This window comes from Nannobrachium achirus, assembly GCF_963921795.1.
Source record: "Nannobrachium achirus genome assembly, chromosome: 2".
Classification (NCBI taxonomy): domain Eukaryota; kingdom Metazoa; phylum Chordata; class Actinopteri; order Myctophiformes; family Myctophidae; genus Nannobrachium; species Nannobrachium achirus.
Genome location: NC_137811.1, coordinates 72,444,100 through 72,456,684, shown reverse-complemented (window position 1 = coordinate 72,456,684; position 12,585 = coordinate 72,444,100). Strand labels below are relative to the sequence as shown.

At 43.8% G+C, this 12,585-nt stretch overlaps 1 protein-coding gene across 1 annotated transcript in view; it reads right to left on the bottom strand.

Moving 5' to 3' along the window:
• Positions 1-2,549: 2,549 nt before the first annotated feature.
• LOC308300405 (NACHT, LRR and PYD domains-containing protein 3-like) overlaps positions 2,550-12,585 on the bottom strand; it is a gene marked incomplete at both ends in the record, with an annotated part of 19,006 nt that continues 8,970 nt past the window's right edge. Inside the window, 5 exons of the mRNA XM_080744228.1 lie at positions 2,550-3,085; positions 8,125-8,180; positions 10,478-10,651; positions 10,848-11,018; positions 12,379-12,549. Of these exons, the coding sequence (XP_080600354.1) occupies positions 2,550-3,085; positions 8,125-8,180; positions 10,478-10,651; positions 10,848-11,018; positions 12,379-12,549 (1,108 nt within the window). The remainder of the gene's footprint in view (positions 3,086-8,124; positions 8,181-10,477; positions 10,652-10,847; positions 11,019-12,378; positions 12,550-12,585) is intronic.

The following is a 12,585-nucleotide window of genomic DNA, read 5'->3' as shown; positions in this document are numbered from 1 at the left end:
TATTTCCAATTTCCAATACTTTTACTTCTACTCCACTACATCTCAGATCCAAATACTGTACTTTTACTCCACTACGTTTGTTTGAGAACTTTAGTTACTAGTTACTTTGCAGATACAAATTATTATAATATCATAAAACAAACTAAAAACAAACTTATTTTTTACCATGGCTCTTTGAAAATAGCTGATATACAAGTTCACAACGCGTCGCGATGCGACGCGTTGTGAACTTGTATATCGGCTATTTTCAAAAATGTTGTAATTTTACTTTTGGTACTTCAAGTACATTTTGAATTCCAGACTTTTATTTGTAACAGAGTACATCTACAATGCAGTATTGATACTTTTACTAGTAAGTAAGTACAAAATGTGTGTACTTTTTCCACACATGGTTATTGTTTTGTATCATATACGTATTTTACAGTACTACACAGTTTGGTTTAATGCTTGTTTCTGATTGGTCAATCGCTGAAATCAGTGGTGTGTCATTTCTGGATAACAGACCGACGACTAACCCCCCCGGCTCCACCGGGCGCGTCGCATCAACGTTGACGCTGGGAACGCTGGGAACGCTCCTGTTTTAATTAACGAAGGGTGCTCCACTGCGGACGTCAACGGCCAACTAAACGTCTCACGCTCAAATTCGCCCGGTTCATTTTTTCCGACACCGGCACGACGCCGTCTTTTTGGTAGAGCCCTGGCCTAATCAAAAGGCTCAGAGCAGGGGTCTTCAACGTTTTCAGTCCAAGGACCCCTTAGTAGAGAGAGAGATGAAGCAGGGACCCCCACAACCTGTTCATAGATTCCATATAGTTTAATTTAGTTTTATATTTAGTTAATAATTTGACAGCACAATGATCATCAGTTTATTTTGGATTCATGTAAATTTATGTTTTCAGATATTTACTTGAACCGTCAATATTTAAACTTGACCTTTCACTTTGTACTTAGTCTGCTCATTTTCCCCTCTACACCAAAGTTCTGCTGCGAGGCGTTGTGAGCTTGTAGATCTGCTATTTTTGGCTAAAGTTCTCCGAATATGGACGTTAGGGTTCAAGTGGTTAATATAAAAAAGGATAAAAAAAGGTTTCTATCACACAAAGATTTGGAGGACCCCCTGTAGTAACTCTGAGGACCCACTAGGGGTACCGGACCCCCTGTTGAAGACCCCTGGCTCAGATCACCTGTGTGAATGTTGTTGCGTATCCAACACCCATGAAAACAAACAAACACACACACAGTCATTTATAATACACGTTGACATTTTTTTCTACTCACACCATGGAGACTTATAATAGTTTTTTTTTTTTTTTGTCGCATTCCTAAGACAAAAAATATGATATAGTAAATTTATACCCCATTTATTTCCGATAAGCATTTGGTCCAAATGCATTTGGGTCCTCATCCGGAAACAATGGGGGTAAATGTATTGTAATAAGGATAATAATAATAATAAATAATAATCTCAGAACCTCTTACACAAAGCTGTAAAAAGATGTTACAAAATTTAAACAAAAAAGACAAAGCAAAGCTTTAAAGAAAACGATTCCATTTTATTTTTCCTTTTTTTTCTGGATTGCTTGAGCACATTACTCCAAACAGCAATGTCTTTTATAACAGGGGTTCTCAAAGTGGGGTCCGGGGACCCCCCAGGGGTCCTTGAGGGGGTTGCATGGGGTCCCCAGCAAGACAATGGTTTTGAACCAAATGGACCCTTAAAGGGCTATAGCCTAAGGGTGTAGGCTACAAATGGAACCAAATGGACCCTATACAGAGTCCACTTACAGCATACATGGGCAACTGGCGGCCCGGGGGCCACATGCGGCCCCACCTTCACTCAAAACGCGTCGCGGCGCGTTTTGAGCTTGTAGATCTGCTATGTTTGCTATGTATATGCATTGTAGCCCTCTGGAGTTAGTGGTAAAATGTAGTGGCCCTCTCCATCATCAAAGTTACCCACCCCTGACTTACAGGGTCCATTTGGTTCCATTAGTACACTCTCAGAGTTATGGAGGTCTGATGGCCTAATCGTTGAAATGTTGTACAACGTTTGAGAACCACAGTTTTACAAAACAGTTCAAACATTGTCCTGAAACTAAATGACACTTTTCATTTACAAAATGTACCGAGGTGTTCAAAACAATATGCATAAAAATATCATTAGTTTAACTTCAATTCTAATGTCATTATGGTCCAAAAGTCTGAGTAAAATATGAAAGAAAAGTTGAATACAGTTAAAACTGCAGATTTACAACACGTCACATGACAACACGTTGTGAGCTTGTAGATCTTTTTCTTCTTCTTCAAAGGGGTTCCTCTGTGTGTGTGTGTGTGTGTGTGTGTGTGTGTGTGTGTGTGTGTGTGTGTGTGTGCTGCGCGCGCGCGCGCGCATGTGCGCGCCCACACACACACACACACACACACACACACACACACACACACACACACACACACACACACACACACACACACACACACACACACACACCACAACCTCTGCTACTGTACATTATATACATCATAAAGCTCCTCCTCCTCCTCCTCCTCTATCAGACACACAGAGACACTGAGGAGCCCCGCCTCCTCCAGCAGGTGAACCCAGCATAGAGAGGTCGAGTGAAGGAGGTGTGTAAGGTGTACAGGTGTTTCAGTGTATCAGAGGACACTGTGTAGAAGGACACAGTGCCAGCATCATAGTCTACATACACTGATACTCTACCAGAGCGAGAGGAGGGGCCCACAGGGAGGACAGTGGACTGCTTATTGTGCCACACAGTGTACCTGTTATCATAACCATCACAGTGCAGACTCCATGACTGGTAGTTGGATCCAAACCAACTGTCACCACCCTGTCTGTCGATGTCTCTATATGACACTGCTATAAAAACATCTCCCTCCCACTCTGCCTCCCAGTAACAGCGTCCAGTCAGACTCTCTCTACACATCACCTGATCGTAGGTCATAAATCTATCAGGATGAGGAGGATGGTTCTGATCCTCATACATCAGTGTCACCTTCTTGTTGTTGTCAGTCAGAGAGAGGTCTCTGTGGGCTGTGTTTAAATCCAGTGTGAGTTCACACACATCTGTTGAGAAGAACAACACACAACACAACACCAGTTTAGAATCACACAATAATAATAACAATAATAGTAATATAACAACAACAACAACAACAACAACAACAACAACAATAGTGTGTGTGTGTGTGTGTGTGTGTGTGTGTGTGTGTGTGTGTGTGTGTGTGGGGGGGGGGGTGCATGTTTGTGTGCGTGTGTGTGTGTGTGTGTGGGGGGGGGGGGGTGCATGTTTGTGTGCGTGTGTGTGTGTGGGGGGGTGCATGTTTGTGTGTGTGTGTGTGTGTGTGTGTGGGGGGGGGGGTCATGTTTGTGTGCGTGCGTGTGTGTGTGGGGGGGGTTCATGTTTGTGTGTGTGTGTGGGGGGGTGGTGCATGTTTGTGTGCGTGCGTGTGTGTGTGTGTGTGTGTGTTTGTGTGGGGGGGGGGAGTTGCATGTTTGCGTGCGTGTGTGTGTGTGTGTGTGTGGGGGGGGGGGTGATGTTTTTGTGCGTGCGTGCGTGTGTGTGTGTGGGGGGGGTGCATGTTTGTGTGTGTGTGGGGGGGTGCATGTTTGTGTGTGTGTGTGGGGGGGTGCATGTTTGTGTGCGTGCGTGTGTGTGTAGGGGGGAGGTGCATGTTTGTGTGCATGTGTGCGCGTGTGTGTGTGTGTGTGTGTGTGTGTGTCAAGGTTATAGTTTTGGATTTTTTCATTAGTTTTTATTTTTATTAGTTTTGAGGTTTTGTTTTCAATTACAGTGTAGTTTTAATTAGTTTTTAAATTGGGGTTGCTAGTTTCGTTTCGTTTTTATTTTTTGAAAATGCTTAGTTTTAGTTTAGTTTTGATTACCGTAAATCCTCTTATAGAAACCCAGACTTTTATTTGTCTCAACAGTAGCGGGCACCAGGCTTTTATTGAAAGCAGCCGTGTATAAGAGAGAAGGCCGATATTCCTATTTTTTTTTTTAAATATCAGAATGAACAAATCAACATTTTGTGTCAGTTTGAACCGAGTAAAATGTACTGGGTTCATTTATTGAAACCAAGTACTGTATGAAATGAACAGTGCAGTTACAGGTGGACACTGGTCATTTTTACTTAACAGTTCAGCTGAAAATAACTAAGGCGCCGTCCAAACATTTGCAACAGCTATCGTGTCCGTGTCGTTTGAGAATGAGGGGGGGGGGGGGGGGGGGTGAGGGTGGGTCCAATTCATTGTCAATGAAGGTCACATGGTTTTTTGTCTCTTGCAAATCTCTTGGCCAAAAGACAGCCTTCGGTTGATCAAGAGACACGGCAACGACATGAAACCACGTGACTTACATAGAAAATGAATTGGACTACCCCTCCCCCCTCATTCTCAAACGGCGGCCTAAAAGATGTATTGATATTTCCCACAATAACATTATTGCAGCTTGGGCTTACATGAAAACAAATAAACAGGGCTAATTAAGCAGATGTAACTTAATGCTGCCCTCAGAACACGTTCTAATGACTACAAGTCACAACTGTGCAATTAGGCCAGGGGCCAATTCTGATATCTTCAAAAATTGGTACCACCCAAGGTGACCGTACATTTTTTACATTTTTGACTTCCTACATGTCTCTAGTTTACATTTTGGTATGATAACCCTTTCTGAGACCCAGCTTAATTGATGTTATCAGCCGCTAGAGTCGGTCTCCCATCGACTTTCTATACAGGAGGAAAATACCCAGAAAACATTTCTTTTCTGGGTATTTAAGTAGGATGTGAGGGGTCTAATTAGGGGTTTGTCATGATGCTGAATCCATTGCAAGCATTTGTTTTGCCCAAAAAAAAACATTCCTTCGGCTACAAATGGCCCCAGAAAACGATGGTTTAGTGATGAAAAGTGATGAGTCATCACTTTTCATCAGTTTCATCAGTTTCGTGGGCGTTTTCTGGGGCTAAATTGCAAAGCATAACGTCAATGCAGAGGACAGACAGAAGGGAGATGGGAGGAGGGGGACACAAGAATATATACAGAAATACTGGGTTCTGTTTGTCACGCATTAAATCCGGGGATCCGTGCGTGGTCTCAGACGGTCCGCGGGGGGTCCGCGCCGGTCCGCGGTGGGTCCGCAACGGTCCGCAACTGTCCGCGGGGGGTCCGTGACGGTCCGCAACTGTCCGCGGGGGGTCCCCGACGGTCCGCAACTGTCCGCGGGGGGTCCGCAACTGTCCGCGGCGGTCCGCGGGGGGTCCGCGACGGTCCACGGGGGGTCCGCGACGGTCCGCAACTGTCCGCGGGGGGTCCCCGACGGTCCACGGGGGGTCCGCGACGGTCCGCAACTGTCCGCGGGGGGTCCACAACTGTCCGCGGGGGGTCCCCGACGTTCCGCAACTGTCCGCGGGGGGTCCCCGACGGTCCACGGGGGGTCCGCGACGGTCCGCAACTGTCCGCGGGGGGTCCGCAACTGTCCGCGGGGGGTCCGCGGCGGTCCGCGGGGGGTCCGCGACGGTCCGCGGGGTTCCCGGACCCCAAATCCACTCTGAACATTGTGGCTACACCTCCTAGCTAAACGTCTATTCTCTACGAGTGTGTTGTTGGTGTCATGCATGCAGCGCAAGCAGAAGTACTTTGGGGTCACTAGCGGGTCAGGAGTCAGGATCGCTATCATAGTGAATATCGCCCCCTATAGCCTAATATTGGAACTCAGGCTTTTAACTGTTTTCTTCAATGACAAACCCGGAAATAAAATAAGGTCCGGTTTTTTACTGAATACAGGATATTATTCGAGAATTTACGGTAGTTTTAGTGTTAGTTAGTCTTTTACATAATATGGGGTATTTGTCAGGGGTGAGATTAAAAAAGCTCCGGAAAAAGTATTGTCTAATTAAAAATCAACAAAACATCATATTGTTGAGAGTGGCAGGAATGTTGAGACATACAACTTCTCTCTTTGACCTCTGAGAACCACTGGCTTGGTTCTCAAAGTGCGCTCCGAGGACCCCCAGGGGTCCTTGAGGGGGTTGCAGGGGGTCGCCATCAAAAAGGGAGATAATTTATTTCACTATCATTCCACGCCTAAGGAACACAATGACAGAATAAATGACTGTTTTGGTCATGGGTTTCTTCTTCTGCTGCCTGGCTGAGGATTGGCATCTGTCTCGGGTGTGGTGTGAGGCTCCCCTGGGGCGGTGTCCTTTACCTTGTCAATGTACGATAGGTTAGCCTTCGTATGTGCGCTATTCAAATGGACTTTTAGATTTGTGGGTTTTTTCCCCTTGAGTAATGCCGTATTATAATTTTCAACAACAATGCATTTACTCTTATCTGAAACACAATCATATTCAAAGTAATATCAAATGGGACTCTGACGCTTTCTTCCAACTTTCGCCACCACCATGATACCAGGTTCTGTATTTTGGCGTGTCTGAGGGGCGTGGTAAACTGGCACAGAGGGAGATGGGGAGAAGAGCCTGGTGATGCGAGGTTAGAGCATAGGGTTAGAGGGAGAAGGAGGAAGATAGATATATTTAAAATAGATTGGACATCCATCCAAAATAAATTGACAGAGACAAAAACTAACGAGATTTTCTCCATCATTTTAGTTTATTTTAGTTAGTTTTGTAAACACACAATACAGTTTCAGTTAGTTTTCTTTTTTTTTTAAAGCTTAGTTTTTATTTTTATTTCAGTCAACAACAATGTTTTTCCATTTTAGTTTTCGTTTTTAGTTAGTTTTTGTTTACTATAATAACCTTGGGGTGTGTGTGTGTGTGTGTGTGTGTGTGTGTGTGTGTGTGTGTGTGTGTGTGTGTGTGTGTGTGTGTGTGTGTGTGTGTGTGTGTGTGTGTGTGTGTGTGCTTGCGTGCGTGTCTCCAGGTGATAAATGACTGCCAGCTTCAGCCCTAGATGTCAAACTTTGGCAATGTGAAAATAGCAGATATTCAAGCTCACAATGCATCATGATAGCTTGTAGCTCAACTATTTTAGCATTTTTTCTCAGCTTTTCAGTCTTACCCTGACGAATTTTAAAGAGATTTTTATTATTATTTTTATGTTATTCGTTTTTTTTTAATTGAAACTAAGAAAAGACCCCAAAATAAAAATGTAAAAGCTTACAGAAAATATACAATGTTAAAACAGCAGATCTACAAGCTCACAACCCGTCACATCTTGATGCGTGCAAGCTTGTAGATCTGCATTTTTTTCTGACCTTGTTAGCCCTGATTAATCCAGTGTTGGTAAAGTTCACCTACTGCATGAATTAGATCTTTTTTTTTCAATATGTTGGTGTGAGCTATTATTTGTAAAAATTATTGACACAGCCCATATAACCACATACAGCAATTATTTCATCCAATTTAACATTGAGGTGCCCACAATGTTCAGGTGCCCACTCTTCTTCCTGCACCCCTTTGCAAAGTAAAATGCCACCGAATCCATCATCCTTTCCCACGTTGCTTAACTTGCTTCTGTCTTGTCATAAAGCTGATAAAGCTTTTATTGTGAAGGCAAATGTTTCTAAACGTGCCACATCCTGCAAGTTTCCACGTGGTGAAAATAGCTGATCTGCAAGCTCACACCATGTCGTGGATGCGACACGTTGTGAGCTTGCAGATCCGCTATTTTCGGAATGCAACGCGTCATACGATGGATAAGTCAGGCTTTATGAGGGAGGGCGAGCTTCAAAAGTGATATTTGGCATTATGTCAACCCCCCGGGCACTGCGTAAACGAGCAGAATGAGAACCACTCACAAACACCAGAAAGAACCTGTTCACGATAAAGTTCATCTAGCAGAAATACAGTACGTTTAGTTCACGTTCGCGTTTTATTGGCTACAATATTTAGTGATATATCTATTTTTCTAAATATCATTTCTGCAATGAAATTTATTTGATCCTAACAAGCGTAATATGATGTTGGACTGCTGTGTTAATTGAATGTAGACATACAGTATGTATGTATATTCACTGTATATTATGGTTATTATCATATTCATTAAGAGTAGGATGTGAATGAATGAATGTCACATGCTGATGTGTTGCACATATCTGGATGTGCTGCTTTGATTGAATGAATAAAACAGAATAGACACTTACTTGTCATGCTCTTCCTCAATCCTGGTGTCAGCCAACACTCTTCACCATGGTCCACACTGGAGTTGGAGGAGAGACAGAGTCTGAATATTCTCTTTGATAGTATGACGATAATTATGTTACACCATTTAACATCAAACAATTGAGAACAGCATCACAGTATGATTGATAAAATGGTTCCTTCTCTAGATCAGTTCGCTGTTCAGTGTTCACTGATATGACTGATCTGAGAATCTACATAATGTAAATGTCAGGAATCTCTGTCTGTGTGAATTCTGACTTCAATCTAAGGGCCTTATTTTCATCTATGCTAAACCCTAACCCCCTAAACGTCTTTGGCTTTTTTTACTATTTGAAAAACATTTTTAAATAGTTCAAATAACTGATCTACAAGCTCACAACATATCTACGTAGATTGGCTATTTGAAGTATTTTAAAATGTTTTTCAAAATAGTAAAACAAAAAGGCGAGGGGTTTAGGGTTTGACACGGAAGAAAATACATAAATTTAGTGCCTTAGTGTGTATCACGGAGGACCAGAGGGAGTGATGTTCTGAGCTGGTATGTCCAGAACTTAAAACCCACATATCTCTCTGTATCTGTCCATTTAATCTATGTCGCTTTTATGCCCATAAAGGGAGATTCCTGATGTCATCAATATGACATCATGGTACTTACATAGACTGGCCTCAAGAGGTAGCCTACTAAGTTACTATGACAACAGGTATAACAGGTATTGCGTAAGCGAGGCAGGCGTTGACACTAAGGCATGCCCACCTTCCCCTGGCGGGTACAGAAAACTTTGCGGCAGGTGGAGTTTACTTTCAGGTTGCCCGACTGGAGAAGTGAGCGTTTGATTGGGGCTGGAACCGTCTATAAACACTGTAAACACAACATGAGATATCTGTCTAAATACCAGAACGTGGCCAGAGCGCTCTGTCTTCTCGTCTGTGGAATTTAAAATAAGAGCACTGTAATGTGCTATTTTCACTGTTGCTACACTTAAAATGTGTAGATATGTGTGGGTAGAGTAAAACTGAATAAGTGTTAAATTGAACGGTAATTAAAAATCTAAAATGGACGATTCAATTGATTAAATTTACTTTTCGGGCAAGTGGGCATGACCTTTGGGCAAGTAGAACATGACCAGTACTTGCCCGACGGGCAAGTGCCTCTGAGACCTTAGTGTCAACCCGTGCAAGGGACATGTGTTCCCAACAACATCACACTACTGTATTACCTAGACTGCACTCTGTCGTGGTGCCAACTTACTCCTTGTGCACTTGTGGCCATATATGGCCTACTTGTGTGCCAGCAGAGCGTGCAAGTACTGCGATCGGTGCTGTCTGTACCGTATGTATGTGGGTGGGCAAGTTGTCACTCTGTTGAGGTGCCAACTTGCACCTTGTTATTTATATCAGGTCGCACTTGTTGATAGTGACATCACCCTGTGTGTTTGGAAATTGCAAGTGTAGTTGCTGTTGACTCTAATGGGGAGCCAATCAGATAGGGGGAACATTATGACATCACCATATGATGATGACACACACACACAAGCACGCACGCACGCACGCACGCGCACACACACACACACACACACACACACACACACACACACACACACACACACACACACACACACACACACACACACACACACACACACACACACATGCACGCACACATACAGCCACAGAGACCCTCTTCTAGATGGACACACAGGCCCTTTTCATCCTAGAAAGATGAATGTTCTAGAAGGCTCACCTCATAGGAGGTGTAAAAAGGTTTCCAAATGTCTCAAAACTGTCTGTAAGGTTTTCTTACTTCCTGGTATTGTTCAGTATTCATAACTATCCAGTTATCCATCCCACCCAAATGTGAGTCCTAAATTATTAGACCAATTGAAAGATATCAGACAAATCAGTAATTGATTGGGTGGGATGCAGCTTGTGGTGGTCGTTGCAGACACAGAGCTCAGGGTCTGATCACCTAGTTATTCATTTTCAATCAGAGGTGAGCTGGAAGAAGCAAAATGATCCTGGACTCCATGTTCGTCTTTGTCTCACACACACACACAGCCTCCCGCTGCCGGAGTTCAATTGCCTACTTATTTCTATGTAATGCCCAGTGTTGACATGTGGTCTAAGTAGACAGTAGACACTATGAACATTCCATAGGATAATGAAAGTCTGACGTTTCATTACTCCGACTATGTGACTATGCGTGCATTTAAGGTTAGGGTCAGGGTTAGAGGTTATTAATGGGTAGAGTTAGAAAAAACACAACGTTGGAGTAATGACACGTCACAACAACGCTACGCACCCTGAACATCCACACACAGACCAAGTCTCTCATACCTCAGAGTGTCCAGTCTATAGTGTGGATCCTTCACAACAGCAGAGAGCATCGCTTCGCCTGATTTTCCTGGATGATTGAAGCTCAAGTTCAACTCTCTCAAATGGGAAGGGTTGAAACGCAGAGCTGAGGTCAGAGAAGAACAGCTTTTCTCTGTGACCAGACATCCTGACAAACTACCCCCACACACACACACACACACACACACACACACACACACACACACACACACACACACACACACACACACACACACACACACACACACACAGTGAGAAGTTCCATATTGTTACATTTGCTTTCCTTTAATTAAGACTTTTATTTTATATTTTTTATTTAGACAAAGTTGAACACAGTTTCAGGCATACTGACTTCAGAGTCTCCAACATGCAGTGTGGACTCCCCAGTCCCACAGCCAGAAGGTTTACGCCAGAGTCCAGCAGGTCATTGTTGCTCAAGTCCACTTCTCTCAGACTAGAGCTGGAGCTGAGAGCTGACGACAACTCCTGACAGCAACTCTCTGACAGCTTACAGCCACTCAGCCTGGAGATACATTAGTGATAGATTTGATTAAGTATATTTATATAAAAGAAAGATCACATAATAAAACTAGAAGTAGTGCTCCTCCGAGCACAAGTCTCCGCCAGGTCAGGTATGTCATTGTGGCCTCCTGGTGGCGCTATAATAGGCCAAAGTGAAAAGGGTACCGTGTCTTCTCTGCCTTTCACACCACGCGGACACTGTATTCATGATTTGAGGCATTTTGTTCAAAAAAATTGTTTTGCAAAAGTCGACCTGCTGGTGGTGCCATAACAGGGATTTGTGAAAATGGTGGCATTTGTTCCTCGAGTTGGAATGGTGCACGCACTGTGTGTGTGTGTGTGCGTGCGTGCGTGCGTGCGGCTGTGGCTCAGGGTTAGAGAAACCGTCATTAGAAAACAGAGGGTTCCCGAAGGGTTCCCAGTTCAATTCCGCGCTCCCCCAGTGTTAGTGTCAAAGGTTCCTTGAGTAAGACTCTGAACCCCTAGTTGCTCCCGGTGAGCAGGTTGGTGCCTTGCATGGTTTCCTCTACCATCGGTGTATGAATGTGTGTGTGAATGGGTGAATGTAATGAATGTGTGTGTGAATGGGTGAATGTAATGTACAATCTATGTAAAGCGCCTCGGATAAAGGTGCTGTATAAATGCACCATTTACCAATGTGTATGCAACATTTCACAGAAATTGCACACTGCGTTCATGATTTGAGGCATTTCGTTCATAACTGACCAATCCTGCACACTTTGGGAGCCAATGTTGGCCTACTGTATTAGGATGGAATATGAAACATCATACAGATCTGTCTTTATCACATGACTAGAAATACTGTGTACTGATGTGTGTGATTTTTGAATAAAACCTGAATGAGTAATGAATAAAAAGAAATCCCTCATAATATGGTGTTGTGCTTGAAAACGTTTTGAGAACCCCTGGCTTAGTGGGAATGTGCGTGCACAATTTTGGAAGCCAATCTTATCCAATCATGCAGGATGGATAATGGAAAATCAGACAGATCTATGTTGACCACATGCAATAGAGATACTGTCTACCAACATAAATTGGCCTCATGGTGGCGCTAGAACACACCCATTTCAAAAGTGTGGGGCAGTGGTTCTGAATTGGCATCCAGGGAGTGTGTGTGACTGTTTGCAGCAACGTGGCCAGCGGCACCATGCCTTTCAGCCTGGCAGAGACGATAAATATCACACATGCATGCAATCACACCACGCATGCATGCACACACGCACACACACACACACACACACACACACACACACACACAGCTTTAGAATGTTCCATTCTGTTCCATTGAATTTGGAAAAAATATGTTTTATTTCAACACAGTTGAACACAGTTATACTGACTTCAGAGTCTCCAACATGCAGTGTGGACTCCCCAGTCCCACAGCCAGAAGGTTTACGCCAGAATCCAGCAGGTCGTTGTTGCTCAAGTCCACTTCTCTCAGACTGGAGCTGGAGCTGAGAGCTGACGACAACTCCTGACAGCAACTCTCTGACAGATTACAGCCACTCAGCCTGGAGAAACATTAGTGGTAAAGCATTTATTGGTGG